Consider the following 22,495-nt stretch of genomic DNA (forward strand, 5'->3'; position numbering starts at 1 on the left):
AACCACGCAATACGTACCTTACTTCCTGGGCTTCCTCCAGCGCATTACTTCTCGGTGCAGGCATAGATAGGGTTTCTGCGTTTTGTTATGCGCTGGCTGTTTGGCGTCTGGCGGTCTTCAACGGGCTTCAACGGATCCGGAGAAAGTGGGGGCGTCTGAAAAGCATGACATTTTTCACTCTGAGAGCCTCGTCATTTCATGCAATGCTTTGCTTTGTTCATTTGGTGTGTGGCGTCAGGGTGCTTCAGAGGTCGGCAGAGCCGCCCTCACATAGGATTTGGGCAATAAAGATGCTTTCCATGAGCATAGATCCAATACCACACACCATTCTAGTTTGTTGTGCAATAAGATCCCTCCCTCGAGCTGCCTGCAAGGCATCCAAATGCAGCAAGGGGGGACTCTCGACCTCGCTTCTATAGGCGCAACCATATGTCTTTGTAGTAATGTGTCCCCTCGGACCTTGCTTCTGTACGACGAAACAGTAAGCAAAGTGGCATGGGCCATTTATTGACTACAACAGAATCCTATCTAGGATTCTGTAAGAGCATATGCAAAGCACAGAAGCAATTGAAAACCGAGACCTCCAAACCGAGGATACTCCCTTGCGATGTCCTTGAATTGAGTGAGGGCATTGGAAGTTCATCTTGGCCATAAGTCGTTCCCAGGAGAACGGAAAGGATGAGAAGAGCATACAATAAATGAAGACAAGATCGGTCTAGCCCTAACAGCTGGCAGGGATAGTAGCGTGGGTGCAAGATCGATAGCGCGTTTAGATGCCAGCATCATGGAGGATACCAGTAGCCAAGTCGTCGCTTATGCGAGTAAAGAGCTTTTGGGGTAAGATCGAACGCTGCAGAGACCCCCAGAAATAGTTCAAGCACTGGCAGGCTGATAGAGTTTCCAAGGAACAGGTGGGATCGAGGTGCCCTTTGCATTTTGATGTGCAAATGCAACGATCCAGCGTAGAGCCATGGAGTGAATGATATGGTGCGGATGACTTTCCACGCTTGAATCGGTAGTCTAGGCTTGAAACGTGCATATTCATACATGACTTGCTTTGATTCTCTGGACATCCATTGCGGTATTCGGCTGCGGGACTAATATGGCTCAGACAAGTCAACAAGACGGTCATCAACAAAAGTGTTATATGAAAATGCTGGTGCCATACGTAGTAAAGCTCAGTGATGAACTGGATCCACTAATGACCAAAGCGGACGACTGACTTTGGCTGGAGATAATATCCACCGTGACCAGTGAGCTTTCATTCGTCGCTTGGATTCATAGTCCCTTTTAGGGAATTGACGCGAAAGTCGTTAGCCCTTTCCCAGGCTGCTGGTTGGCAAAAAAGAGGGCAAAGAAAGCGGCGTTGTCTGAAGTTTTGGGGTGAGGATTGGCATGGGCTTGCAAAGCCGGAAGCAAGCTTAACTAGCTTAACTGGAGGGGAGGTGTGGTGCATTATTCGGAGACCCAGACCCCTCCTCTATCCAATCTTCCCACTTTGAAATTTCTCCCTCTCTCTCTTGTCTTTCCTGTTCCTTTCCCTCCCATCCTCAACAACCAGGCGAAGTTCTCCAGTTGGTTGCTCGACCTGCTGCTTCGTTCATTGTCGATAGTCTTTTACGCTTGGTGCCTTTTGTGTCGCGGGAGTTCTTGAGTTCACGTCTCCTAAGGGATTGCTTGCATTGCGCATCTGATCTGGTACGTCTCTTCAGCTTTTGCCCATCTTTTCTTAGCTTTCTTTCTTTCCATGCGGAATCAAAGCGGTGATCTCGAGCATCAAATGTATTTCCACATGTGGTGGCGCTATGCATTATACCCTGCCTGCAGATACTCCATTTCTTATGCATAGCGATGCGCACCACGCAATCGGAGGTCATCACTAGCCAGAGAAGGGAAACCAGAGTCAGATATGACAATCACTTGCTATACATCTCTCAATGATCCTTGGACATACACGACCCGCTTTCCCTTCTGAATACGCTGCCAGGCTCACTGCTTCACCCGTGCTTGTTGCACATTTGCTAATATATCTACACCAGGGCTCCTATCTAATCAGTCCTTGACATTGCAACTGCTTCATGACTGTCCTGATACCGAAATCGTTGATCCTCCTTGTTCAGCTCCAGGAATAAATTTGACGAACACTTTTTGAAGAACGAAACTTTCGCTTTGAGGCCCGCCTTCTCCTTCTAGCGCATAGCATTCGAGCAGAAACACCCTCGGAAAGTTGCGGCTGCGCATTGTACGCTTCAAATTCTCATAGGGAACTTGGAGTCCCCTTTCTAAATTCAACGTCAATTATAAGCTGTTAGCCTTCCTTCTCATTAACTGTTTGATGTCACGTCTGGACCGCAACACAACACGGGCAGCAAGTGCATAGACCATTGAATTCACGTATACCACCGCTGACTAAATCAGATTAGCTTCAATTCAACGATTTTAAGCCAAGACTACAGCATCACCTTTTCTTCATCGTCTGCTTCGTTTCCTCTGCGCCACTTCATCAACAAAGTTGCTACTCAAATCTGCTTTCAAAATGTCCTACCCGAACTACGACCAATACCAGAATCCAGGTGCCCCAGATGGCAGCACTGGTCCTAGCGCACCAACACCTCAAGATGGCCAAATGGGTGGTCAAATGAATGCTCAAATGAGTGGTCAACCAACCGAACAGTCTCAGACGCCGTTCCAAAGTGCCCCCTCAGGTGATAGTACCACACCCGGCGGAGGTCCGGGTGGTGACCAGAAAACGACACTCTGGTGAGTTACGTCTGGCAATTTCTTGTTGTTCGTGCTCTGAAAGCCAGCTTGAAGCAACAAGCAAGAAAATGTCTGATTACGTCTAGGATGGGTGAACTTGAGCCTTGGATTGATGAGAACTTCGTTCGCAACCTCTGGTTTCAGATGGGGGAGCAGGTCAATGTCAAGATGATTCGTGATAAATTCTCAGGGTACGAGTCAAGCGTGCAAAATCTTGAAGCTTGCCTCATTCTAATTGCAGCAGGAATGCCGGATACTGTTTTGTCGACTTTTCCAGCCCACAAGCTGCGGCCAAAGCTCTTACTGTGAATGGAACGCCAATGCCCAACTCAACACGCCCGTTCAAGCTCAACTGGGCTTCTGGTGGTGGTCTTGCTGATCGAAGGTAAGCAGCTGATCTTTGTACTCACTTCCTCTGACTCGACTAATACTGTAGAGCAGCCGTGACGACCGTGGTCCAGAATACTCTATCTTTGTTGGGGACTTAGGCCCTGAGGTGAACGAATACGTTTTGGTCTCCCTCTTTCAAAGCCGCTTCCCATCCTGCAAATCTGCAAAGATTATGACTGACCCGATCTCTGGCATGTCACGTGGCTACGGCTTTGTTCGCTTCTCTTCAGAGGAAGATCAGCAGCTCGCACTGAGTCAGATGCAAGGTGTCTATTGTGGGAACAGACCAATGCGTATTTCAACTGCTACACCGAAGAACAAGGGAGGCCCTGGTGGACCTGGTGGTATGGGTATGCAGCAAGGCGGTGGTGGTGGTGGTGGGCCAATGGGTTATCCGCCAGCCATGGGTGGTGGGCCTCCTATGGGTTTCTACAACCAACAGCAGCCAATGAACCAGTTCACCGACCCTAACAACACCACCGTCTTTGTTGGTGGGTTATCTGGCTATGTGACGGAGGATGAGCTTCGTTCTTTTTTCCATGGCTTTGGTGAGATCACTTACGTCAAGATTCCACCTGGGAAGGGCTGTGGCTTCGTTCAGTTCGTCCAGCGTCATGCAGCTGAAATGGCCATCAATCAGATGCAGGGCTACCCGATCGGCAATTCGCGTGTGCGTCTCAGCTGGGGTCGTAGCCAGAACAACTCTGGTCCAGCAGGAACTCCATACCGTCCAGCACCTCCTCCGCCTATCTATCCGTCAATGGGAATGCCCCCATCGCACCAGTACGGTAATTTTGCTCCAATGAAGGTATTTAACCCGGTGTCCCTCCCAACATTGTAGGACCCTTGCTGACCGTCAACAGTAAAAAGAATCCTAGATCTTTCAAAGCACAAGCTGGAGTTTTTGAGCGACGATTTCTTCCTCTTGGCCTGCTTTGGTGCCTTCTGCTAACATGAGCAATCATCGCAACGGGTTGGCACAGTGCAAAAAGTCATCCTGCAATAACTTTCTTGTCAATGAGGCGGCATTCTATCGGAGCTTTGCAAGACTTTTATTGGACGAAGGTTTATGACGAGCATGAGTAAGGAAGGGGGAGAAGATGATTGGTGGTGGTGGTTGTTGTACTTTGTGGCCCCTTCTCACTCTACCTAGCTAAGTCACTCTAAGATCGGGCTTGCGTGATAATGAGCCGAGAAGTGATAGTAATGCTTTTCTCAACCAACTTGTGTTACTCAGCCAGATGTGGCTGCGATCAAGCGCCCTTCATGGCCGTGGTATGAGGCTTGGGTGGGGGGAATTACGGAGTACTAGTGAACTAGGGGGGAGGATAAATATTGCTAGGCTGGTACTAACGGCAGCTAGTTATGATACAACGCCACACAACCTGAGTGGCATTATCTTGTCTCCTTGGCGTCGGCCAATGCTATATCTGTGAGACCAATACTCTGTAAAGCTGATCAGGTAGAATCTGCTCTAACAAAGGCTCAGATACTCTGTAGACCATGGGATCATAGGAATCTATTTATGCATCCTACTTTAAGTATATGGAGGCCCTTTTGTTGAGGAATGGAGACACGTAGTCATTAGATAATCTGTAACAATAGCTGTTTGGGAGCAACGTTACTAACTCCAGGGCCTTCGGGCCTAACAATGCTTTTGGCCCCCCTTCCTGCCAAAATCTATCCAAAGGATGCACCCTCTTCCCATAGTTGGTCAAAATACAGAAGAAATCTCTTCATACATGTTTGGGAGCATGTCCAGCATTTCCTAGGCACCTTTATTCTTATTTCGGCAGAGCCATACTTGAAGGCTTTTCCTGGTGGCCAATGCTGGGTTAGAAGGTAGCTGTAAAGCTTCAAGCCTCGGGACTGGCCGCCTGCAAGCATGTCACGTATGAGAGAGGCGGCTCGCATTGGCGACTGTAGCTTACCAGAACACAGAACTTACGAAATGCATTGATCATCGACTGCCAGCGCCAGTCAGAAGAGTATGGCATACCTTCATTCGGCCTGCCTTACCAGACTGGTCTTTCATCACCATTCACTATCTCTACTTCATCCTGATGTGCCTCGTGAGCAGCTTGCTATTTCGGGTCACATCAACGCCTTCAAAAAATGTCTCGTACGTTGACAGCTTATTCCTCGTGACCTCTGCTATGACTGAGGCTGGCCTAAATACTGTCAACCTTTCTCAATTGAATACATTTCAACAAGTGCTTCTGTTCTTCTTGATCGTTTTGGGCTCGGCCATCTGGGTTTCGATAGCAACTGTTCATATCAGAAAACGAGCTTTTGAGCAGAAGCTTCAGGAGCTTGCCGATAACAAGAAAAAAAGGCTTCGGCTTTCGAGGTCCCTCCGTACCTCACTTTCGAAGACAGGGAAGGACACAGGTGATCGGAGGATTGCTGCTATCGCTTCTGGAGCCCTAAGGGGCACGGCGCTTGTTGAGGGCGATGGCAGACCTAAAGACGATTGCAACCTTAATGCAGATGAGCATATCACTTTTGATCTGCCTCTTCAACAGAAGGCCGACGATGAGCATGTCTCCTTGGACAACCTGAAGGAACTCAGCCATTCAGCCTACAGAGGCCACTCTTCGCCTCTATCTCTAGATGCTAATCTCGATTCCGACAAGCATCGGCCGGCTACGGCTAGATACGATAGCTATGATGTAAGAAGCCCTGCTGCAAAGTCATCGGTGGCAGATAACGTGCGTATACTTGAGACTCAAAGGTCCCCGGCTCATGGATGCGACATTGACAGTACTACGATACCCCTCCAAAGAAGACACACTCGAATATTCTCTGGTTATGGAGTGGGTGCTCGTCCTTCACTAAGCAGTCATCCCCGTAATGCAACACTCGATATCAGTCCAACAAGGTCGATAGACGATGAGGAAAGAGCATTCGGTAGACGAATGCAGTCCTTGACCTTCTTCGACAAATACCTGAAGGGCTTCAATGGCCTCATTGGTAGAAATTCGCAGTTTCATGGTCTTTCAGAGAAAGATAGAAGAAAACTTGGTGGCTTAGAGTATGATGCTTTGGTTCTGCTCTCATATTTGGTCCCGACCTACTTCTTCCTCTTCCAGCTTGCCGGTGCTATTGGAATGGGAGCTTGGATGCAGTCCAACCGGCCTGATGTAGCACTCAAGAACGGTCTTGATCCATTCTGGACAGGGAGCTTCTTCGCGATTGTAAGCGGGCCATGATCTATCTCATTTGGCTACAGCTTCTGATATGATTCCAGAGTGCCTTCAACAATTCAGGCATGGTAAGCTACACGTATGCTGCGTACACTTTATTCTGCAGCTTACTCGTGTAGGCTCTACTCGATGCGAACGCGGTCGCATTGCAGACCAGCTATTACTGCCTGCTAACATTAGGATTTCTCATCCTCGCTGGCAATACCTGCTTTCCTCCTTTCCTTCGACTTATCATCTGGACCGGTAAGGTCTGCATACCTCGATCCTGGAACGATTCCAAATGGGACAAAAGGCGGCAGGTGCTTCAATTTCTACTCGACCATCCTCGTCGGTGCTATACCCATCTCTTTCCGAGTGCGCAGACCTGGTAAGATCCAACATCTCAAACGAAGGGAAGCACACTGCTCATTGCGAATCCGCAGGTGGCTCGTCGGAACCCTCGTGGTGCTCAACGGCATTGACTGGGTGGCTTTTGAAGTTTTGAACATCGGCAACCCTGCCATAGAGTCGATCCCCACTCATTTCAGAGTTCTCGATGGTCTCTTCCAGGCTTTCGCTGTCCGAAGCGGAGGCTTCTACGTAGTCAGCATCTCTCAACTCCGTCCCGCACTACTCTGCCTCTACATCTACATGATGTACTTGAGCGCGCTCCCTGTCACACTGACCCTGCGTAACACGAACGTCTACGAGGAACGCTCGCTAGGCATCTTCGCCGAAGAAATCGCCAACACCCAAGCATCACCACCTCAACCTCCACCTCGCCGAGATTCCACATCCGAACGCCTCGCCAGCACACTAAGACGCCATATCACAGGCCAAGTCTCCACATCAGCCGACTCTCCCACCATTACCACAGCAACCACCTGGTCCCGCAGAGACTTCCTCCAACAACAACTCCGCGGCCAATTATCCCACGACCTCTGGTGGCTCGCCCTTGCCATCTTCCTCATCACCATTATTGAAACGTCCCAATTGTCCCGCGACCCCATCAACTTCTCCGTCTTCAACATCATCTTCGAGTGCGTGTCCGCCTACGGCTGTGTGGGGATAAGTGTCGGTGTGCCGTGGGATAACTACAGCTTCTGTGGAGCGTGGCACACGGGGAGTAAATTGGTGTTGTGTGCGGTCATGCTGAGAGGACGACATAGGGGATTGCCCGTTGCGATTGATCGAGCGGTGTTGGTTCCGGATCAGAGGCTGGGTTGGGCGGAGGAGGAGGATGCGGTTGCTAGGAGGAAGAGGACGCGGTCAATAGGGGGAGGAGATGCGGTTACTACTACTACTAGGAGGAGGAGTAGTGGGAGTGTGAGTAGAAATGCGTTGAGGGAGAGGGAGGGGTGAGTAGACAAGCGGAGGGAAAGTTGGGGTATGTTGATGCATTTCAGGGTTCGTATTCACTCCTTCTTCCTAGTCATTCCGATATCTGATATTGGCTGGTTAGGCGATTGCATGGTATAGATGGGAAGATGGGCTGTTAGAAATTGCATACACTTAGACGCCGCTGGGCTTATGGCCCAAGAGCTGCACTAGGGAAAAAAAAAAGCTAAGATCAAGAGGGACGACGTTCACAATCACAGTAACATGTGGTGTTTGGTTTGATGGAGAGAACCGCTGTGCAGTTTTCTGTTCTCGTGGATCCAGCGTGACACCAGAGACTGACTCAGTACTCACGACTATCCGAGTATCTATCTATGCTGTGCTGTTTGCATCCGTCGTGCTCATCGCAATCATCTGACAGACCTCAGAGCAACCATGACCCCCCGGCCTGCTCTCACCGTTCTTGTCTTTATCCATATTCGGATCCATATCCGTCCACCGAGAGAGTAAAACACCTCCTAACCTCCAGCTCGTCATTTATTATTATTATTCTTCTTCTTCTCCTTTCATAAACAACTAGCGGGACCCCTCCGCATCCGCACCTCTCTCTTCCTTTTACCACCTCGTCTTGCTGCTGCTTTTTCTGCTGGCGAGGAGGAGGAGGAGGAGGAGGGCGACCCTGGCGGACGCTGCTGCTTTTCCTGATTCTGCTGCCCACCACCATCACCACCACCAACCACAGACCGGTACGGCGTATCGTCCGGGATCGTGGCGTCTGAATCCGTGTCGGGAGAGATGGTCTTGGCTTCTCTGCTTGGATTCGAGTTGGCGAGCAGGGCGTCCTCGCGGTGGAGTTGGAGCAGGATCGACGCTGCGGCGAGGTCTTCTTGTGGGAGAGAGCTGAGTTCGGCGGCTTCGGCTGTTGGGTGGAAGGAAGGGGGAGAGAAGGTTAGTGGCTCTGCTGGCGAGGGAGGGAGGAGGGCGTGGGTGGGTTGGAGTGCTTACCGAGGAGGTATAGGGGGTTGGGGTTTGTTGGGTCTGGTTTTGGGGAGGGCCTGGATGTAGGTTGCGGGTTGGGGTGTTGGCGGATGGATTGCTCCGGCGTATTGCACTCTGGGCTCATGGTGAGTGGGTGGGTTGGTGTTAGGATACGTGGTGGCGGTGGGGTGCTTCGGTTGATGGCTGTACAATGTCCTTCTGTGGTTGCATACAGGGACCATCCGCGACCAGTATCAGAAAGTGGGAAGGACAGTGTGCGTAACTCGATGTTCCAACTTGAATTGTCGACCATGGGTTCAGTCTCGGGAGGTAAAGAGCATCTTTCCAATGGTGTCAGGGTGGCAGGGTCAGCAATGACTGGCGATGTTGATATACCACTTTCATCTCTAGGAGGAGTGGATGACATGCTCGATCAAGCTCTTTCGTTAACAATTAATCGACAGATTGAATGCTCGATATTGTTATGAAATAGTTGTAGCCACCGTGAACGGCAAAGAAGAAAACGGGCATTGTTTTCTGAGGAAAGTGTTTGCACACAAGCTATCGCCGCAGCATCCACGAATAACAAACGTGCAACTCTGTCAAGATCATGGTAAGCGTAAGAACATGTGGTTCATCCTTCTACCAGACGTATTTCCATTTTTTTGTCCTTGCCCCCATGGTCCAGCACTCTATTCAAATGACTTTGCTCAAGCTCTCTTGATGCTTCTCGTCCTTTTTCCAATCTCTCCACCCCGAGTCTGATGCTTTCCAAATGGACGGATAAAGGTATCTCCTTGCGACCTTCTAAGAGCTCAGCACTACCAACACGCTCTCTAAGCTCTTCCAATTCAGCACCCATGGCTTGCAGTCTTATGATCGTACCAGAAACATGCGCCCAAGCAATTTTGCGGTACTCTCCAACTTGGCGCAATAGCTTTAGTTGGGAGTTATATTTGCCCAGTGCAGCACGATTACCTCCAAGCAAGGTCCATAGCTGAGACAAAATCTCATCTTTCTGACCTTGAGCATGGATATTGTCGCGTAAAGTGATGCCGTGAATGACATCCAGACGGTCTTCAAGGTTTTGCAGAACATAGAGGAGGGCCTGGGCCTCAGCAATTAGAGTCTCAATCTCATCAGAGACGATTCGCGTATGCTCGATGTATTGACTGAGAAGTGTGTTTTCTGTGAATTTGAGCGGCTGAAATGGTGCGAGGAATTTGTCATGGACAAATGCTGGCAGCAGACCTCTGCTGGATTTCTTGATAGCAATATCATCAAGGACTTTTTGGGTCCAGCGGGCTGTAGCTAGTACGTTATCGACGCCTCGTCCAACATGAGAATTGAATTTCTGGAGGTCATAGGATGCAATCCGAGCAGTTTCGATGAAGCCATCAAGTTCCAGGATCATCTCCTGCTTCGAATTTAAATGGCTGAAGCGAACAATCTGCCTCAAATCTCGTATCGATGTCTCGCCTCGCTTCATATCAAGTGGGAGGGATATGCCTGCAGTGGATGCCTCAAGCACCTCTTCAAATTGGCCTTGGACATTCATGAGCTGATCAAACTCGACGGGCGCATTCGGAGTATCCTGATAGCCCTGTGGTAACGGAGTCCGGCATAATGGGAGGCCGAGCAAGGACATCCCGGGGATACGACAAACTGGCGACAGAGCAGAATAGATGGATCGAGTCAGAATATTCTGCACCATCACCATAAGACCAGCGAACAAGTACAGCGCAATAACCAACGATATCGGCTTTCGTAATGCTTTGAGTGCTCCACCAAAGACATCAAGGAACCAGTCTACGGAATATCCAAGCACAGAGAGTACTCTGTCGCTCGGATGATCCACAGCGGCGTCTTTTGAGCTCTTGACATTCCGCATCTGTGCTTGGCTAGAGCGACGTGATTTGTGATCACTTCTGGCCTCCCCAGGAAATGAAGTCGCTAATTTGGAATTGCGCTTTCGAGGCGAAGTGACGGCTTCTGGGCGCTCCTTGGTGCTGGTCCAAGACCCTTCGACTTGACCTTGATGTATAGATGGCATAACCAACTCGGGTTCAGGTGCCGCAGATGATGTGCGCGAAGATCGCCGGGGCTGCCTGGTTTGAGTGACGATGCGATGGTTTTGCGACCTGTTCCTTTGACGTCTAGCAGGCTCTTCTGGCGTGGTAGGAGGGTCTTCATCTGGACTCGACTCATCCTCATCGCTGTCATTGACCACCCAAGAATCACCAAGATCTGATCCACCAGATGAGCGGTGCCGCGACGCAGCCATCAAGACCATTGTGGTTGCGTAACGAAATCAAGGGAGGACGGAGTCGCAAACGGAGAGAGGACAGAGCTATTGACTTTGAACTGCAACAAGAAGAGCTCACTTTCCAAGGAGACTGAGATTAATTAGCAATTTATGGTGAACACTATGAACAGCGAATTCTATCCAAAAAGTATGACTAGGGCTGGGCACCCAAGGATATGTTGTCACAGTTTTGCCTGTGAAACACTTCCACAGCTTGGCTGCCAGATTCTAAGAACCTGTTTGGTTATTCTGGGCGCGTGGAATGGATGCCTGAGGTCGCGTCCAGGGTCATTCGGTCCAACATCATTCATCAAGCTTGGCGCCTGCCAATCTGTCCCGAACGGGAAGCATACGTAGTAAGAATGAATCACTGTACATAGAACATCATTTCTGTCTCGAACGATATCTTAGCTGCTTATATGTATAGAACCCGATGAAAGACCCTGCCCGCAGTAACACTAAGAAGCCAGCTCCCAGCCGTCCATCGTTCAGATCAGGAACAGTACGCCTCTCGACACATTTCTCTCGCAGAAAATGAATAATATTATACAGTAATCCTTAGAACTGTGCCGCAGATCATAACGTTGACATCACAGTTGGTCTTGAGCATGCCGCTATGGAAGCGAGCGGGAAATGCTGAATGGTTGATGAATCGCTTTCGGGGGATTGATATCCAACCAGTCCCAATCTCTATCCTGCGCATCAAAAGCATGTGTCACTTCGATGTGGTCGTCCGATGACTTTTCCATTGTGCGTGGGAGAGGTCGCGGACTGGGCGGTGGTCCTATATCTCTTTCTAGGTTGGTACCTCCACCTAGTCTCTGTAATTCGGTCTTGAAGTCGTCCAACATGATGTTGTCTGTGAGACACTTGAAAATCAAGGCTAGCTTCCAGTACGGATTAATACTGTCGGACAGGCGGAAGTCAGCAGGATTCCCCACTCCGAAATTGATTGTTCTCACCCATTCACAACTCCTCGGACCTGCGGAATCAAGGTCGCGAATGTGTCCATGAGAGTAAAAACTATGGAAAGGCATATGGCAGCGAGGAGGATGCCGAAACGAGGACATCGAGCGATCAAAGCAAACACGGAAGAGCCGTAGCATTTCCGGATAACGTGGAAGAGGGCGAGACAGGTAAATATCCACCAGGGATCTCTAAAGAATGCGTCAGTTTCATTTCTAAAGTTAGAGTTGAACCTCCGCGAAGAGGATGCCGAGCGAGAAGACAGGAGCTTACTAACCTGAAAAGAGGCTCGGCTGGCCGGATCTTGTTGTACATTTCGCTCTTGTTATTAAAGAACAGAAAGTTGTTCACAATCTGGAAAATCATCGGGGGTATGGTCAGGGCCAGCGTGGTGAGGTATACCCTGCGCACAATCTTGGCCGTCCTGGGCTGGAATAGAGATCGCGGTTCGACGAAGAAGGGTCTGATCTTGACCCATGCCACGATATTGTGGAGGAAATATGAGCAGTATAACAATGCTGCTGTGGATGAGAGGTACCAGCCATAACCTTCGAAGGCCATGAAGCAGAAGGTTCCGTGTGTGATAGCGAGCAACAGCTGGCCAAAGAGGGTCAGCAGAGCGGTCACTGACCCAAATCCGCGACATACCTCGAGAAGGATCAACTTGTGAAGCAAAACCCCTCTTCTCATATTGGCCACAGTTACGCAGGACATGATCATCAATGCTCCGACCATGCAACCCTCGCTCCACGCCTCCAGTATGAATGCATCGTCTGTAGCACGAGTGCGCCAGCTGCCAAAATTTCTCTCTGTCTGCCGATAAACAAGACGAGAGCTGATCGTCTCAGTAGGTGCCATGGCGTATTCCGATCAGGAGGGCCACGACCATCGCTGTAATCGCAGGTACAAGACAGCTTGTCTGTTCGGACAGAGAGGCCGAGCGTGCCTTCTTCACGATTGAGACATTTCGACGTTGCTGGTGGTCGTCTTGGTGAAAGACCTTGGATGCCAGGATGGTGGTTCGAGGCTGTGGAAGCACATTCTTCCCTCGTGGTCCACCACGGGCTCGGCTATGGGTGAGTTGGGGGTCCCGGAGCATTGTGCATCCTTCTCCATTGCCACCGCTGATGCCAAGGCCGGCCAAGTACAAGGCCCTAAACTGGGGGCACGGACGGAGCAGATTGTGGGGATGGCAGTGACACGACTGGACAAGCTGGATGTCCCGCGGCACGTTTCCGTTCACCAATAGTATCTCGTGACACCATGCAAAACGAGGCTAACGCACTCGTATTCCTCTTCCTGCGTAATGCACTAATAGCAATTCGTTCCATGGAAGTCGACGACACTGCCAGGCTTGATTGATTGGTCCAAAGCTCGAACGCCCATGTACGGTATGCCGTCCCGTACGGAGCTATGATTGGTAAAGATGTTTAGCTCGCAACGTCTCTAACTTGCAGTACAGTAGGCTTTTACTAATGGTTTGCTAATGGCCATCGCATATTTTGCCAAGCCAAGAAGCGAAGTGTCTTTACTGGTGACGGAAGGTACGAGTTATGGTATGTCTGATATAGACAAGGGGCATCTGGCGAATTGGCAAATCTCGTCGATTCGAGGGAATTCCGTAGGATGGATTCAGATACACAAAAAGACGGTAGCTGACCTCGCAGACTCGCTGTGCGAATGTGATACGAACTAGGCTCTACAAAGGATGTGCTCCGTACCGAGTCCTCTGTCAGGTTTGGTTGCTACATAGTAAGTCAATTCATAGCCTTGCTTTGTCGCCCTTTCCATTTGACATCCATCGGTTTGGGTGAGCTTCGAGGGCATCATATTGCACGGAATCTTTGAAACGGGGTATTCTCTTCTCTACGAAGCTACTGATGGGCTCCTCCTTGTCCTTGCTGCCAAACAATGAGTGTATCAACCGTGAATCCAGTAGATGGGTAGCCTCGGCAGAGTCCGACCCTGAAACATCAGATTATGCATCAACCGGGTACTCACTGTACTACAAAGCAGTATTCCTTGCGATGTCATCTGCCACGTCCAAAGTCCGCTTGACCGTTGCTTCGGGAGTCGACAGGACTTCTGAGAATAGATCATGTAGTAAAGGATGATCTGCCTGATAGACTGAGCCCGTTGTAACGAGACTGAGAGCTCGATACACCCCAATCATTCGTGGCAGAAAACAGGATGAGCAAGCTTCAAGGATCAAGCCTCTGCGAGCAAAGACCAGTCCAATCGTCTGCTTGCTCATGAGTGATTCCTAAGCATGCTGGAAGTGTCATCGTGATTCCCACTGACACTGAATCAGCAGAAGCAACGTACTGCGGTCAGCTAGCATTTATCACCTACGGCAGAATCATTGATAACAGCCATTGTGGGTTTGAACATGGGGAGGTCTCAGATCAGGGACACGACAGGATGCAATCGACTTGTGCTACATACTGCGCAGCTACAAGGTTGCTCCCAGCTTGCGCGGCGGGGCTACCCTTGAGCTCTCAAAAGAAAGGCCACTAACTAGTTAGTAGTCCTGTAGAGCTACGTAGTACATATGCCCCAAGCATGCTTCCGTAATCACTAATGACACTTTCGGCTTATTGGTGCATAGCATCCGCAGCCTTCCGTGTTTTCTTTCGTTGTGTACAGGTACTCTATACAGAGTATTCGCTCTCCCTATCGAGCAATGAACATTGCCCGTCCACTGACCTTCTATGTTCCACAACATCGCCTTGCAATCCGGACGCTGGCCTGCACAGAGACCTCGAGCTTCCAAGCATCTCCTGCTGGCAATCGACTGCGAGGCTTAAGACGACATTTTGCGAGCTCTTGTGACAAGATGGCACCAACTACGAAGCAATATGATTATATAGTCATTGGAGGAGGCAGTGGGGGCTCTGGTGCCGCGAGAAGAGCCTCCGGGTGGTATGGAGCAAAGACGTGCATAATCGAGAATGGTAGATCTGGAGGCTGCTGCGTCAATGTCGGGTGAGCCACGCACGAATCTTTCTTTGCAATCACAGTTTGACGGTTCACAGCTGTGTGCCGAAAAAAATGACCTACAACATGGCTCAGATCAATAGAGCACTGAGAAATGGGCGCCATTATGCCTACGACATTCCAGAGAACACACCATTTGATTTTGGGGCTTTCGTGGAGAAGCGAGACGCGAGGATCGAGGCCTTAAACGGCATCTATGAAAGCAATTGGGCTAAGGAAAATATTGAGTTGATCCATGGCAAAGCCACATTCTTGTCGCCGCACGAGATCCAGGTTGATATGAAGGATGGCAGTGGGACAGTGACGTTGACGGCCCCTAAGGTCTTGATCGCCACAGGAGGCTACCCCTTGAAGCCAACGAATATCAAGGGTGCAGAATACGGTATAACTTCAGACGATTTTTTCTCGATGAAAAAGTTGCCCAAAAAGTATGTCTTGGTCGGTGCGGGATATATTGCAGTCGAGATGGCTGGCATGTTAAATGCCCTTGGCGTCGAAGTGCATATGTTCTTGAGGCAATCGAGGTTTTTACGGAAATTTGATCCTATGATCCAGGATACTATGACCAAGCATTATGAGGATGCCGGAGTGATCATCCACAAAAATCACCCTGATATCAAAGAAGTGGTGCAAGTCCAGGCAGCCACGTCCGAGTCGGATCCCTCGTCAAAGCAGCTAAAGCTAATCCATACCGATGGCTCAGAGTTCGAATGCAACGAACTATTATGGGCTATTGGTCGGGCACCTGAAATACAGGACCTTGACGTCAAGAGGATTGGCATGGAACTTGGGAAGAAAGGTCATATCGTGGTCGACGAATACCAGAATACTTCCATACCTGGCATTTATGCCATCGGTGACGTTACGGGTCAGGCGGAATTGACCCCAGTTGCTATTGCAGCCGGTCGCAAGCTAGGGGACCGTCTCTTCGGACCTCCCGAGCTTAAAAATTCGAAGCTCGATTACAATCGTATCCCGAGCGTGGTCTTCAGTGAACCGAATTGTGGTGCCACAGGACTGACTGAGCCTGAAGCCATCGACAAATATGGGAAGGACCAGATTAAGATCTATCATACCAAATTCAGAGCAATGTTTTACGATGTTTTTTCGGAGCCAGAACGGAGTCAGAACCCGACGGAGTACAAAGTTATCACTGTTGGCAAGGAAGAGGAAATCGTGGGCATGCATCTGATAGGGGATGAGGTCGCTGAAGCTATGCAAGCATGGGGGGTTGTTGTTAAGATGGGTGCCAAGAAGCGCGATTTGGACAGCTGTATCGCTATCCACCCTACTTCGGCGGAAGAATTGGTCACCTTGAAATGATTCAGGTTCCGAGCAGTGAGAAATCGACCTACCAGCAAGGTTAAAGGTGAACGTATAGGGGTCTAGCATCTGTCACGTCACAGCGCTCGAGCTTTTGATCTCTTTCCAATGACAGAAACTATAACGACCATGGATTGCTGGGTAAGCCCCCAGTCTAGAAGTTATCTTCTGCAGACACTTCAAACTACCTGGGAAATTGATTAGCCACCAGGCACTTTCTGCTTCTAACACCAGCCTACGGTCGTATCCTGCGACAAAGCATGCAATTTCATCATTATGCAGATCCTTGTGAGATGAAGTGCCAACCCTTTTCCTTGAATTCTTGTCATGCTTGCTCCCTGTCAAACTCTTCTCCCTCCAGAATAGCAGTTATCATATCAGGAGGTGCTGACTAGATGAAGCCTGAATGTTTTGCTTGCGGTACTGGATCTTGTCTGCTGAGTTTGGCGTGTGGAATTTGCCTGTTTGTCGACCGTATGTTACAAACTGCATAATTTTCCATCGCTACTTGCAGTGATCAATCAAATTAGCAAACGTGCGACGGTGCTATCATGGCTTCAGTATATATGTTCTTCACAATATCTGGAGTTCGAGCCTTTCCAAACTTTCAATACTCTGTCACCTCATATTCGCCTTGGCTTTTGGTCATGGCACCCCTCGACAAGGGGAAAGGGAAGGCTGGGTTAGACGCCGAATATCTCCCAATCCAAGAGGCTCCTCCTCCACCACCCCCATTGTCAGAGCAGCGAAGGAAACAGGCATCCAGAAGACAGACTGAAGAACAGAAAACTGATGATCATGACCCAGAAGACGATGAGCCTCTTCCACAACGCCCAAGCACTGGCAAAGAAGGTCAGAGCACACAATTGGACGCCAACTATTTCGCGATTGATCTGGGCAAGACCGATGCCATTTACGTCTACAGTCTCTCTTTCCTCAGAGGTTATGACCCAGGTAGCAAAAGACGTGAACGACGAGTCCTTCAATTGCTGTTGGACCAATATCCAGCATGTAAAAGTGCTGCCACAGATTACCGTGAACGTCTGGTCAGCATAAAGCAGCTTACAGAGAAGAACTTGCCTAGGACGCTTGAGGTGTTTTACCATGAAATAGGCGATACACCTGTTCACGGTGCCGACGCACTCAAATACTATGTTACGGTCAGTTACCTGAAGAAGCTCGAATTAGGATCTCTGCATGACTACCTAGGCGGGAGCAGTTCAGGTAGCCAATACACTGCCAAAGATGAGACTGTCGCTGCTTTGAACCTACTTCTGGGTCGACACACGAACCAATCGACCCATGTCAGCAAGATCGGAAGAGGTAGAGTCTTTGACCAACGGACAACTCAGCCTCTGAGGGCACCACTCCGTGGGGGCCTCGAGGCAGCGGTTGGATTTGAGAAAAGTGTGCGTATTGCAAGAGCAGGACTTCTGCTCAATCTCAATGCAGCAACATCTGCATTTTACGTGCCACTACGAATGGACGAATTGATCAAGCAATGGACCGACGAAGCATGTCCCCGTAACTATCGGGAAAACAAGAATGCTTGGCAGGTTCAGCACCTTGTCAAACTTGAAAGGTTTTTGAAAGGGCTGCAAGTCAGGGCGACATACGCACCACGACGCTTTCATTCTGTTTGGGGGATCGCGCGGGCAAGTAATGGCTCGAATCGGCCGATCCCCGATCAAGTGATGTTTGACCTTGAAAAAAAAGATGAGCATGGCAACGCTATCTCAAGCGAATCAATCACAGTCTTCGAATATTTCAGACGGAGTAAGTATCCTTCGGTGGAGTTAGGTAGTGATTTTGACGGGTAACATAGAACACGGAATCCGGACTGCGACTGACTGCCTGGTCGTCGATGTGGGGTCTCAAGACAGATCGATCTTCATTCCTGCGAATCTCTTGGACGTACTTCCTGGTAACTTCTACCGTCACGTCCTTCTTGGTGCACAGCAGTCAACTATGATCCAATTCGCTTGTCGTCCAGCAAGAATAGCGAATTCACCCACCCCCAATCATGGCTTGATCACCAATTCTGGTGTTCCCATGCTAGGGATTAGGGCTCAGCGTCCCCTAAATGGACCGGTAATAGCAGAGGTGCCGGTTGAGGAAATAGATGCTGACCCGACTTCTAGTACGATGGTTTCGGCTTTAATGTCGATTTGCATATGCTCAGGATCGACGGCCGCTACTTGACGGCACCAGTTCTGCAATACCGCCAATACAATGCAGGCGGCCCAGTGGAAAATCGTACAAAGATCTTACTAAGCGATGCTACAAAGCACGGGGCTTGGAAAATACATGATTGCGCACTCGCCCTCAGCGCCAAGCGCCACAATTGGTCGTGGATCGAATTCACCAAAGGTCCACCGTGTGATGAAGTCCAGCGACAAGTGTTTCTCAATGCTATCGAGGATGGTTATAAGAGGTACTGCTCGTTCGACAATATAGAACCATGGGATCATCCTGACGGTCTTTCATCTCACATCCTCCCATACCCCGATGGCAAACTTGAGGAACAAAAGAAAACTCTCCAAGAGTTTCTCAATAAATTCAAAGTCAATGTCGACTTTCTCTTTGTTATCCTTCCTGAGAAGAGCATTCCACAGTACGCGATGCTGAAGTTGGTGGCCGACACACTCGTAGGCATTCAGACTACCTGTGTGGTGAAAGAGCCCCAGTGGGAGAAAGAAGAAGAGGGGACTCAAGGCCAGCCATCGACCAGTGAGCGAGGCAATCAGACAAGCAACCAGGGAAATAATCCACGTGGCCGTCAGCAAGGTTACCAGCAGCGGTCACGGCCAGGCCAACAGCATCGAGGTCGCCCGCATCAAGGTCATCCGCATCAGGGTCACCAGCATCAAGGTCGCCCGTATCGAGGTAGCCCGCATCAAGGTCGCCCGCATCAAGGTAGCCGGCAGGGTGATCAACAGCTCACGATAAAAGAACAAGCTCGAGCCTACAGAGGGAAAACACAGATCAAATGCAAACCCGAGGTGATCGCGAATATCATGCAGAAAGTGAATGTGAGGCTCCGAGGCACTAATACCGTCTTGGCCAATGCTAAAGATCCGAAATTGTTCACACCCGAGACCATGGTCGTTGGAGCTGATGTTACGCATCCAGGTGTGGGAAGCCTGGATAAGTGTCCCTCAATTGCGGCTGTGGTTTGCAGTACTTACACGTCTTTCAGTCATTACACAGCATCACTGCGATGCCAGGGAAGCAAAGTGGAGCGCATTGAGAAGTTCACCGAGATGCTAGTCGAAAGACTGGAGTACTGGAAAGCCAAGTCTGGAGCCAAGTCTGGAGGCAAGTCTGGAGCCAAGTACCCAGAGCGCTTGGTTATCTTCCGAGACGGGGTGAGCGAAGGACAATTCCAGATGATACTGAAACAAGAATGGCCGCAGATCCAGAAAGCTTGCCGGGAGACCTACGCCAAAGCTAAACAGCAGTTCCCAAAGATACTACTGATGTGTGTGTTGAAGGTGAGCACATCCTTGCGTGGATCCCGACCGATGAGTTTGGGGCCCTCTTTAGGGAGCCAGACTGACATAGGACAGCGGCATGCCACTCGTTTCTTTCCCCGCTCTGAGGACGATCGAGACGTGCTCGGAAACCCCAAGTGCGGCTTAGTTGTGGATCAGGGCGTCACCTATAAAGACGGCTACGACTTCTATCTCCAGAGCCATGCGGTGATTAAGGGTACGGCACGTCCTGCGCACTATGTCGTCTTGGTAGATGAGCTGAATCTGGCTCCGGACATCGTTCAGCGCGAGGTGCGTGGCTCCCAACCATTCGCATCATGAGTACATGCCCAGCTGACATTGGCAAAACAGACATACCAGCATTGCTTCTTGTACGGCAGATGTAACCGCGCGATCGGGATACACCCGGCTGCTCGCCTTGCAGATCGAGCATGTGATCGTGGCCGGAAATATCTTCAGCATGTCTTTTCACCCGAAAACGACAGGCAGCGGACCTTCGACCGGGCTACGCCTGAAGACCGCGGCGCGTGGATTCAGGATGTCCATGACGATCTCAAGAATGAAATGTTCTTCCTATAGCGGCGGATTGTGCAGCTTTCTGTCTTCTGGATCAGAAGGGAATGTGGAGAGTTCTTTTATGTGTTGATGCTTGAAATCGTGTATTGTTCTCCCTATCGTCCAACTCGAAAGATGTCTCTCTTTTACAGTCTCGACTACCGTCTCGTTTGTCAGCTCAGACTTCGTTGTTCTACTGTTGTGGCAGACCGAGCGTGCTTTTTGCATTTCCATAGATTGGCTTTTTAGATGTACTTCTCCATAGAACGAGTTTGCTTTTCTTACTTGACAGACCGGGTGACAGCACCACCACCACCACCATAGACTACGCTTCGCCCATAAGCATTTCAACACGCAAAGACGAGTAGCTGAGGTGTAATGAAAGACTAGTATCACGCTGGGACAAGAAAATGAGGTAGGTTGGGAGTAGGTATAGACAGCGGTTACAGGCCTAGCCTTGAGATCGAGGATATAAAGCCTATGGCGTGGCGTAGACTTTCTCGACTTAGCATGCACTAACAGCCTACTGGGATGAAAAGCGTTTCCACGTGATTGAGAAACCTGAAGCGTAGATGGAGTCCTCCAATGATATACCAAGCCATAGAGTTGTGGAGTTCTCCAGAACACTACATATTTGACTAGGGGGGTGGGGGGAATCGAAAGGAGCCAAAACCTCGCAGAATGTACGAAATGTCATCCTAGACCCATGCAATGAATGGTCATAGAGGAAGTTGCCATTGGATATCCTAATTGGGGAAGAGCTAAAGGTTGCGCAATCGGGAATCAGCATGATTGATGCTTTGGAGGAAGCATACGTGGGACTTCTCGTGTATCCCGGATCTCGGCAGCAGGCTGGAGGCATCGGGTACTGGTGCTGTTTCGCTTGACTGTAAATATAGACAGACAGACTGTACGTAGTACATGGTGTGAGAAGATAGGAAGTACGCAGTAATCAATCAATCAATCAATCAATTATCGGATGATGAAACATGTTTGATGCCAAGCGTTCTCCTGAATCGGTCTGGCATTTCCGCCCTCAGCCGGACCAATGGGGGGGGGAGCATCAAGATGCTTGGTGTGATTGTGCGATGATTGACGTGAGTTTCAGCTCCTGTCCTCCACCACCACATTCGTGGACGAGGTACCCGCTGTCATTCTGGCTTGCGTCGACTCTCGCCCCCAACGGCCACAGTAATTCGCCTTCGCGTGCAGAATTACGTTTCGGTCACGACACAATGCGTCTCGGGCTGAGATCTTGTGATGTCAGGCTCAAATTGCTTCTCCATGTTTGAAGCTTATGTTCCGAGCTCCCACAGGCAAACCAGTTCATACTCGTAGACTTATAGTAACAGGCCGCCATTTAGGCCCAACTTCTGTTGCGCAGCTGTTCTTTTTCCAGCTTGTACTTGGACTGTTCGTGACCAAAAGTACGTTTTGTTCATTGGGCCTCCCTTCTCTCATTTCTGTTGGAGTAATCGAAGTCACCCCAAAAGCATTGTACGGCATACGGCGTACGGCATACGCTTCCCGCAGCCATGTCATCACCATCAGGATCTCCAACTCCTGCTTCAATCGCCAGGCCCACCAAAAGAGCCTCCCCAGCATCATCGGACACAAGCGTCTGTACCCCTACTCTGTCATTAGAGAGATCAGGATCCTCGGCCCCAGCATCATCGGACAGAGGCTTCTCTACCGCTGCACAATCATCACAGAAGTCGCCAAGAGCCAGACCTCCATCCAGACCTCCGCAGGCCACCAGGAAGGAACCTACAACCTCAATCGAGCGAAACAGTCCTATCACCAGGAGTACCGCTTACCCCTCCTCCTCCTCCTCCTTCTCCTCATCCTCCGCCTGTTCCCCAAGCGCAGCCGGTACATCCCACGCCCGCGAACCCCCCAGCTCTCGCCAAATCCCCACGCGCGACGCCAAAACGACCACCACCTCGCACGACGCCGAACAGATCCGCGACCAACTCCTGCACGCCAAATGCACGCTCCTGATCTACCAAACCTCGCTCAGCCAAGCGCACCCGGGCACCGACACCAGCGAGCTACGCCGGCAGATCGCCGCGCAGGAAGCGCGCATCGACGGCCTCACGCGCCGCTTCGACGCCGCCGTGCTCCAGGACGAACGCGCCAACCGCGCCGCGCCCTACGGCCTGGAGAAGCGCATCGCCGAGATCATGCGCAAGCATCGCGACCCC

At 50.2% G+C, this 22,495-nt stretch overlaps 8 protein-coding genes across 8 annotated transcripts in view; 5 read left to right on the top strand and 3 right to left on the bottom strand.

Moving 5' to 3' along the window:
* Positions 1–2,536: 2,536 nt before the first annotated feature.
* On the top strand, positions 2,537–4,102 carry EPUS_08432 (uncharacterized protein; the record flags this gene model as incomplete). The annotated part of the gene is made up of 5 exons (XM_007788936.1): positions 2,537–2,760; positions 2,847–2,951; positions 3,005–3,145; positions 3,202–3,938; positions 4,014–4,102. 5 exons carry the CDS (start codon positions 2,537–2,539, stop codon positions 4,100–4,102), a joined length of 1,296 nt encoding a protein of 431 aa, XP_007787126.1.
* Positions 4,103–5,035: 933 nt separating this feature from the next.
* EPUS_08433 (uncharacterized protein) lies at positions 5,036–7,697 on the top strand (the record flags this gene model as incomplete). The annotated part of the gene is made up of 5 exons (XM_007788937.1): positions 5,036–5,042; positions 5,092–6,347; positions 6,401–6,424; positions 6,476–6,723; positions 6,779–7,697. The coding sequence occupies 5 exons, from the start codon at positions 5,036–5,038 to the stop codon at positions 7,695–7,697; spliced, it is 2,454 nt and encodes an 817-aa protein (XP_007787127.1).
* A 542-nt stretch (positions 7,698–8,239) lies between these two features.
* Positions 8,240–8,796, bottom strand: EPUS_08434 (uncharacterized protein; the record flags this gene model as incomplete). Its single annotated transcript, XM_007788938.1, has 2 exons — positions 8,240–8,592; positions 8,679–8,796. The coding sequence occupies 2 exons, from the start codon at positions 8,794–8,796 to the stop codon at positions 8,240–8,242; spliced, it is 471 nt and encodes a 156-aa protein (XP_007787128.1).
* Positions 8,797–9,285: 489 nt separating this feature from the next.
* Positions 9,286–10,944, bottom strand: EPUS_08435 (uncharacterized protein; the record flags this gene model as incomplete). The annotated part of the gene is made up of 1 exon (XM_007788939.1): positions 9,286–10,944. One exon carries the CDS (start codon positions 10,942–10,944, stop codon positions 9,286–9,288), a length of 1,659 nt encoding a protein of 552 aa, XP_007787129.1.
* A 626-nt stretch (positions 10,945–11,570) lies between these two features.
* EPUS_08436 (uncharacterized protein) lies at positions 11,571–12,780 on the bottom strand (the record flags this gene model as incomplete). The annotated part of the gene is made up of 4 exons (XM_007788940.1): positions 11,571–11,862; positions 11,919–12,113; positions 12,200–12,519; positions 12,571–12,780. 4 exons carry the CDS (start codon positions 12,778–12,780, stop codon positions 11,571–11,573), a joined length of 1,017 nt encoding a protein of 338 aa, XP_007787130.1.
* Positions 12,781–14,605: 1,825 nt separating this feature from the next.
* EPUS_08437 (uncharacterized protein) lies at positions 14,606–16,242 on the top strand (the record flags this gene model as incomplete). Its single annotated transcript, XM_007788941.1, has 2 exons — positions 14,606–14,907; positions 14,958–16,242. The coding sequence occupies 2 exons, from the start codon at positions 14,606–14,608 to the stop codon at positions 16,240–16,242; spliced, it is 1,587 nt and encodes a 528-aa protein (XP_007787131.1).
* Positions 16,243–16,889: 647 nt separating this feature from the next.
* Positions 16,890–20,315, top strand: EPUS_08438 (uncharacterized protein; the record flags this gene model as incomplete). The annotated part of the gene is made up of 5 exons (XM_007788942.1): positions 16,890–18,018; positions 18,068–18,333; positions 18,384–19,736; positions 19,812–20,027; positions 20,088–20,315. The coding sequence occupies 5 exons, from the start codon at positions 16,890–16,892 to the stop codon at positions 20,313–20,315; spliced, it is 3,192 nt and encodes a 1,063-aa protein (XP_007787132.1).
* Positions 20,316–21,826: 1,511 nt separating this feature from the next.
* Positions 21,827–22,495, top strand: part of EPUS_08439 (uncharacterized protein) — a gene marked incomplete at both ends in the record, with an annotated part of 817 nt that continues 148 nt past the window's right edge. The window contains one exon of the mRNA XM_007788943.1: positions 21,827–22,408. Coding sequence (XP_007787133.1) covers positions 21,827–22,408 — 582 coding nt within the window. The remainder of the gene's footprint in view (positions 22,409–22,495) is intronic.

Source organism: Endocarpon pusillum (assembly GCF_000464535.1).
Source record: "Endocarpon pusillum Z07020 unplaced genomic scaffold C730465, whole genome shotgun sequence".
In the NCBI taxonomy this organism is placed as follows: Eukaryota; Fungi; Ascomycota; class Eurotiomycetes; order Verrucariales; family Verrucariaceae; genus Endocarpon; species Endocarpon pusillum.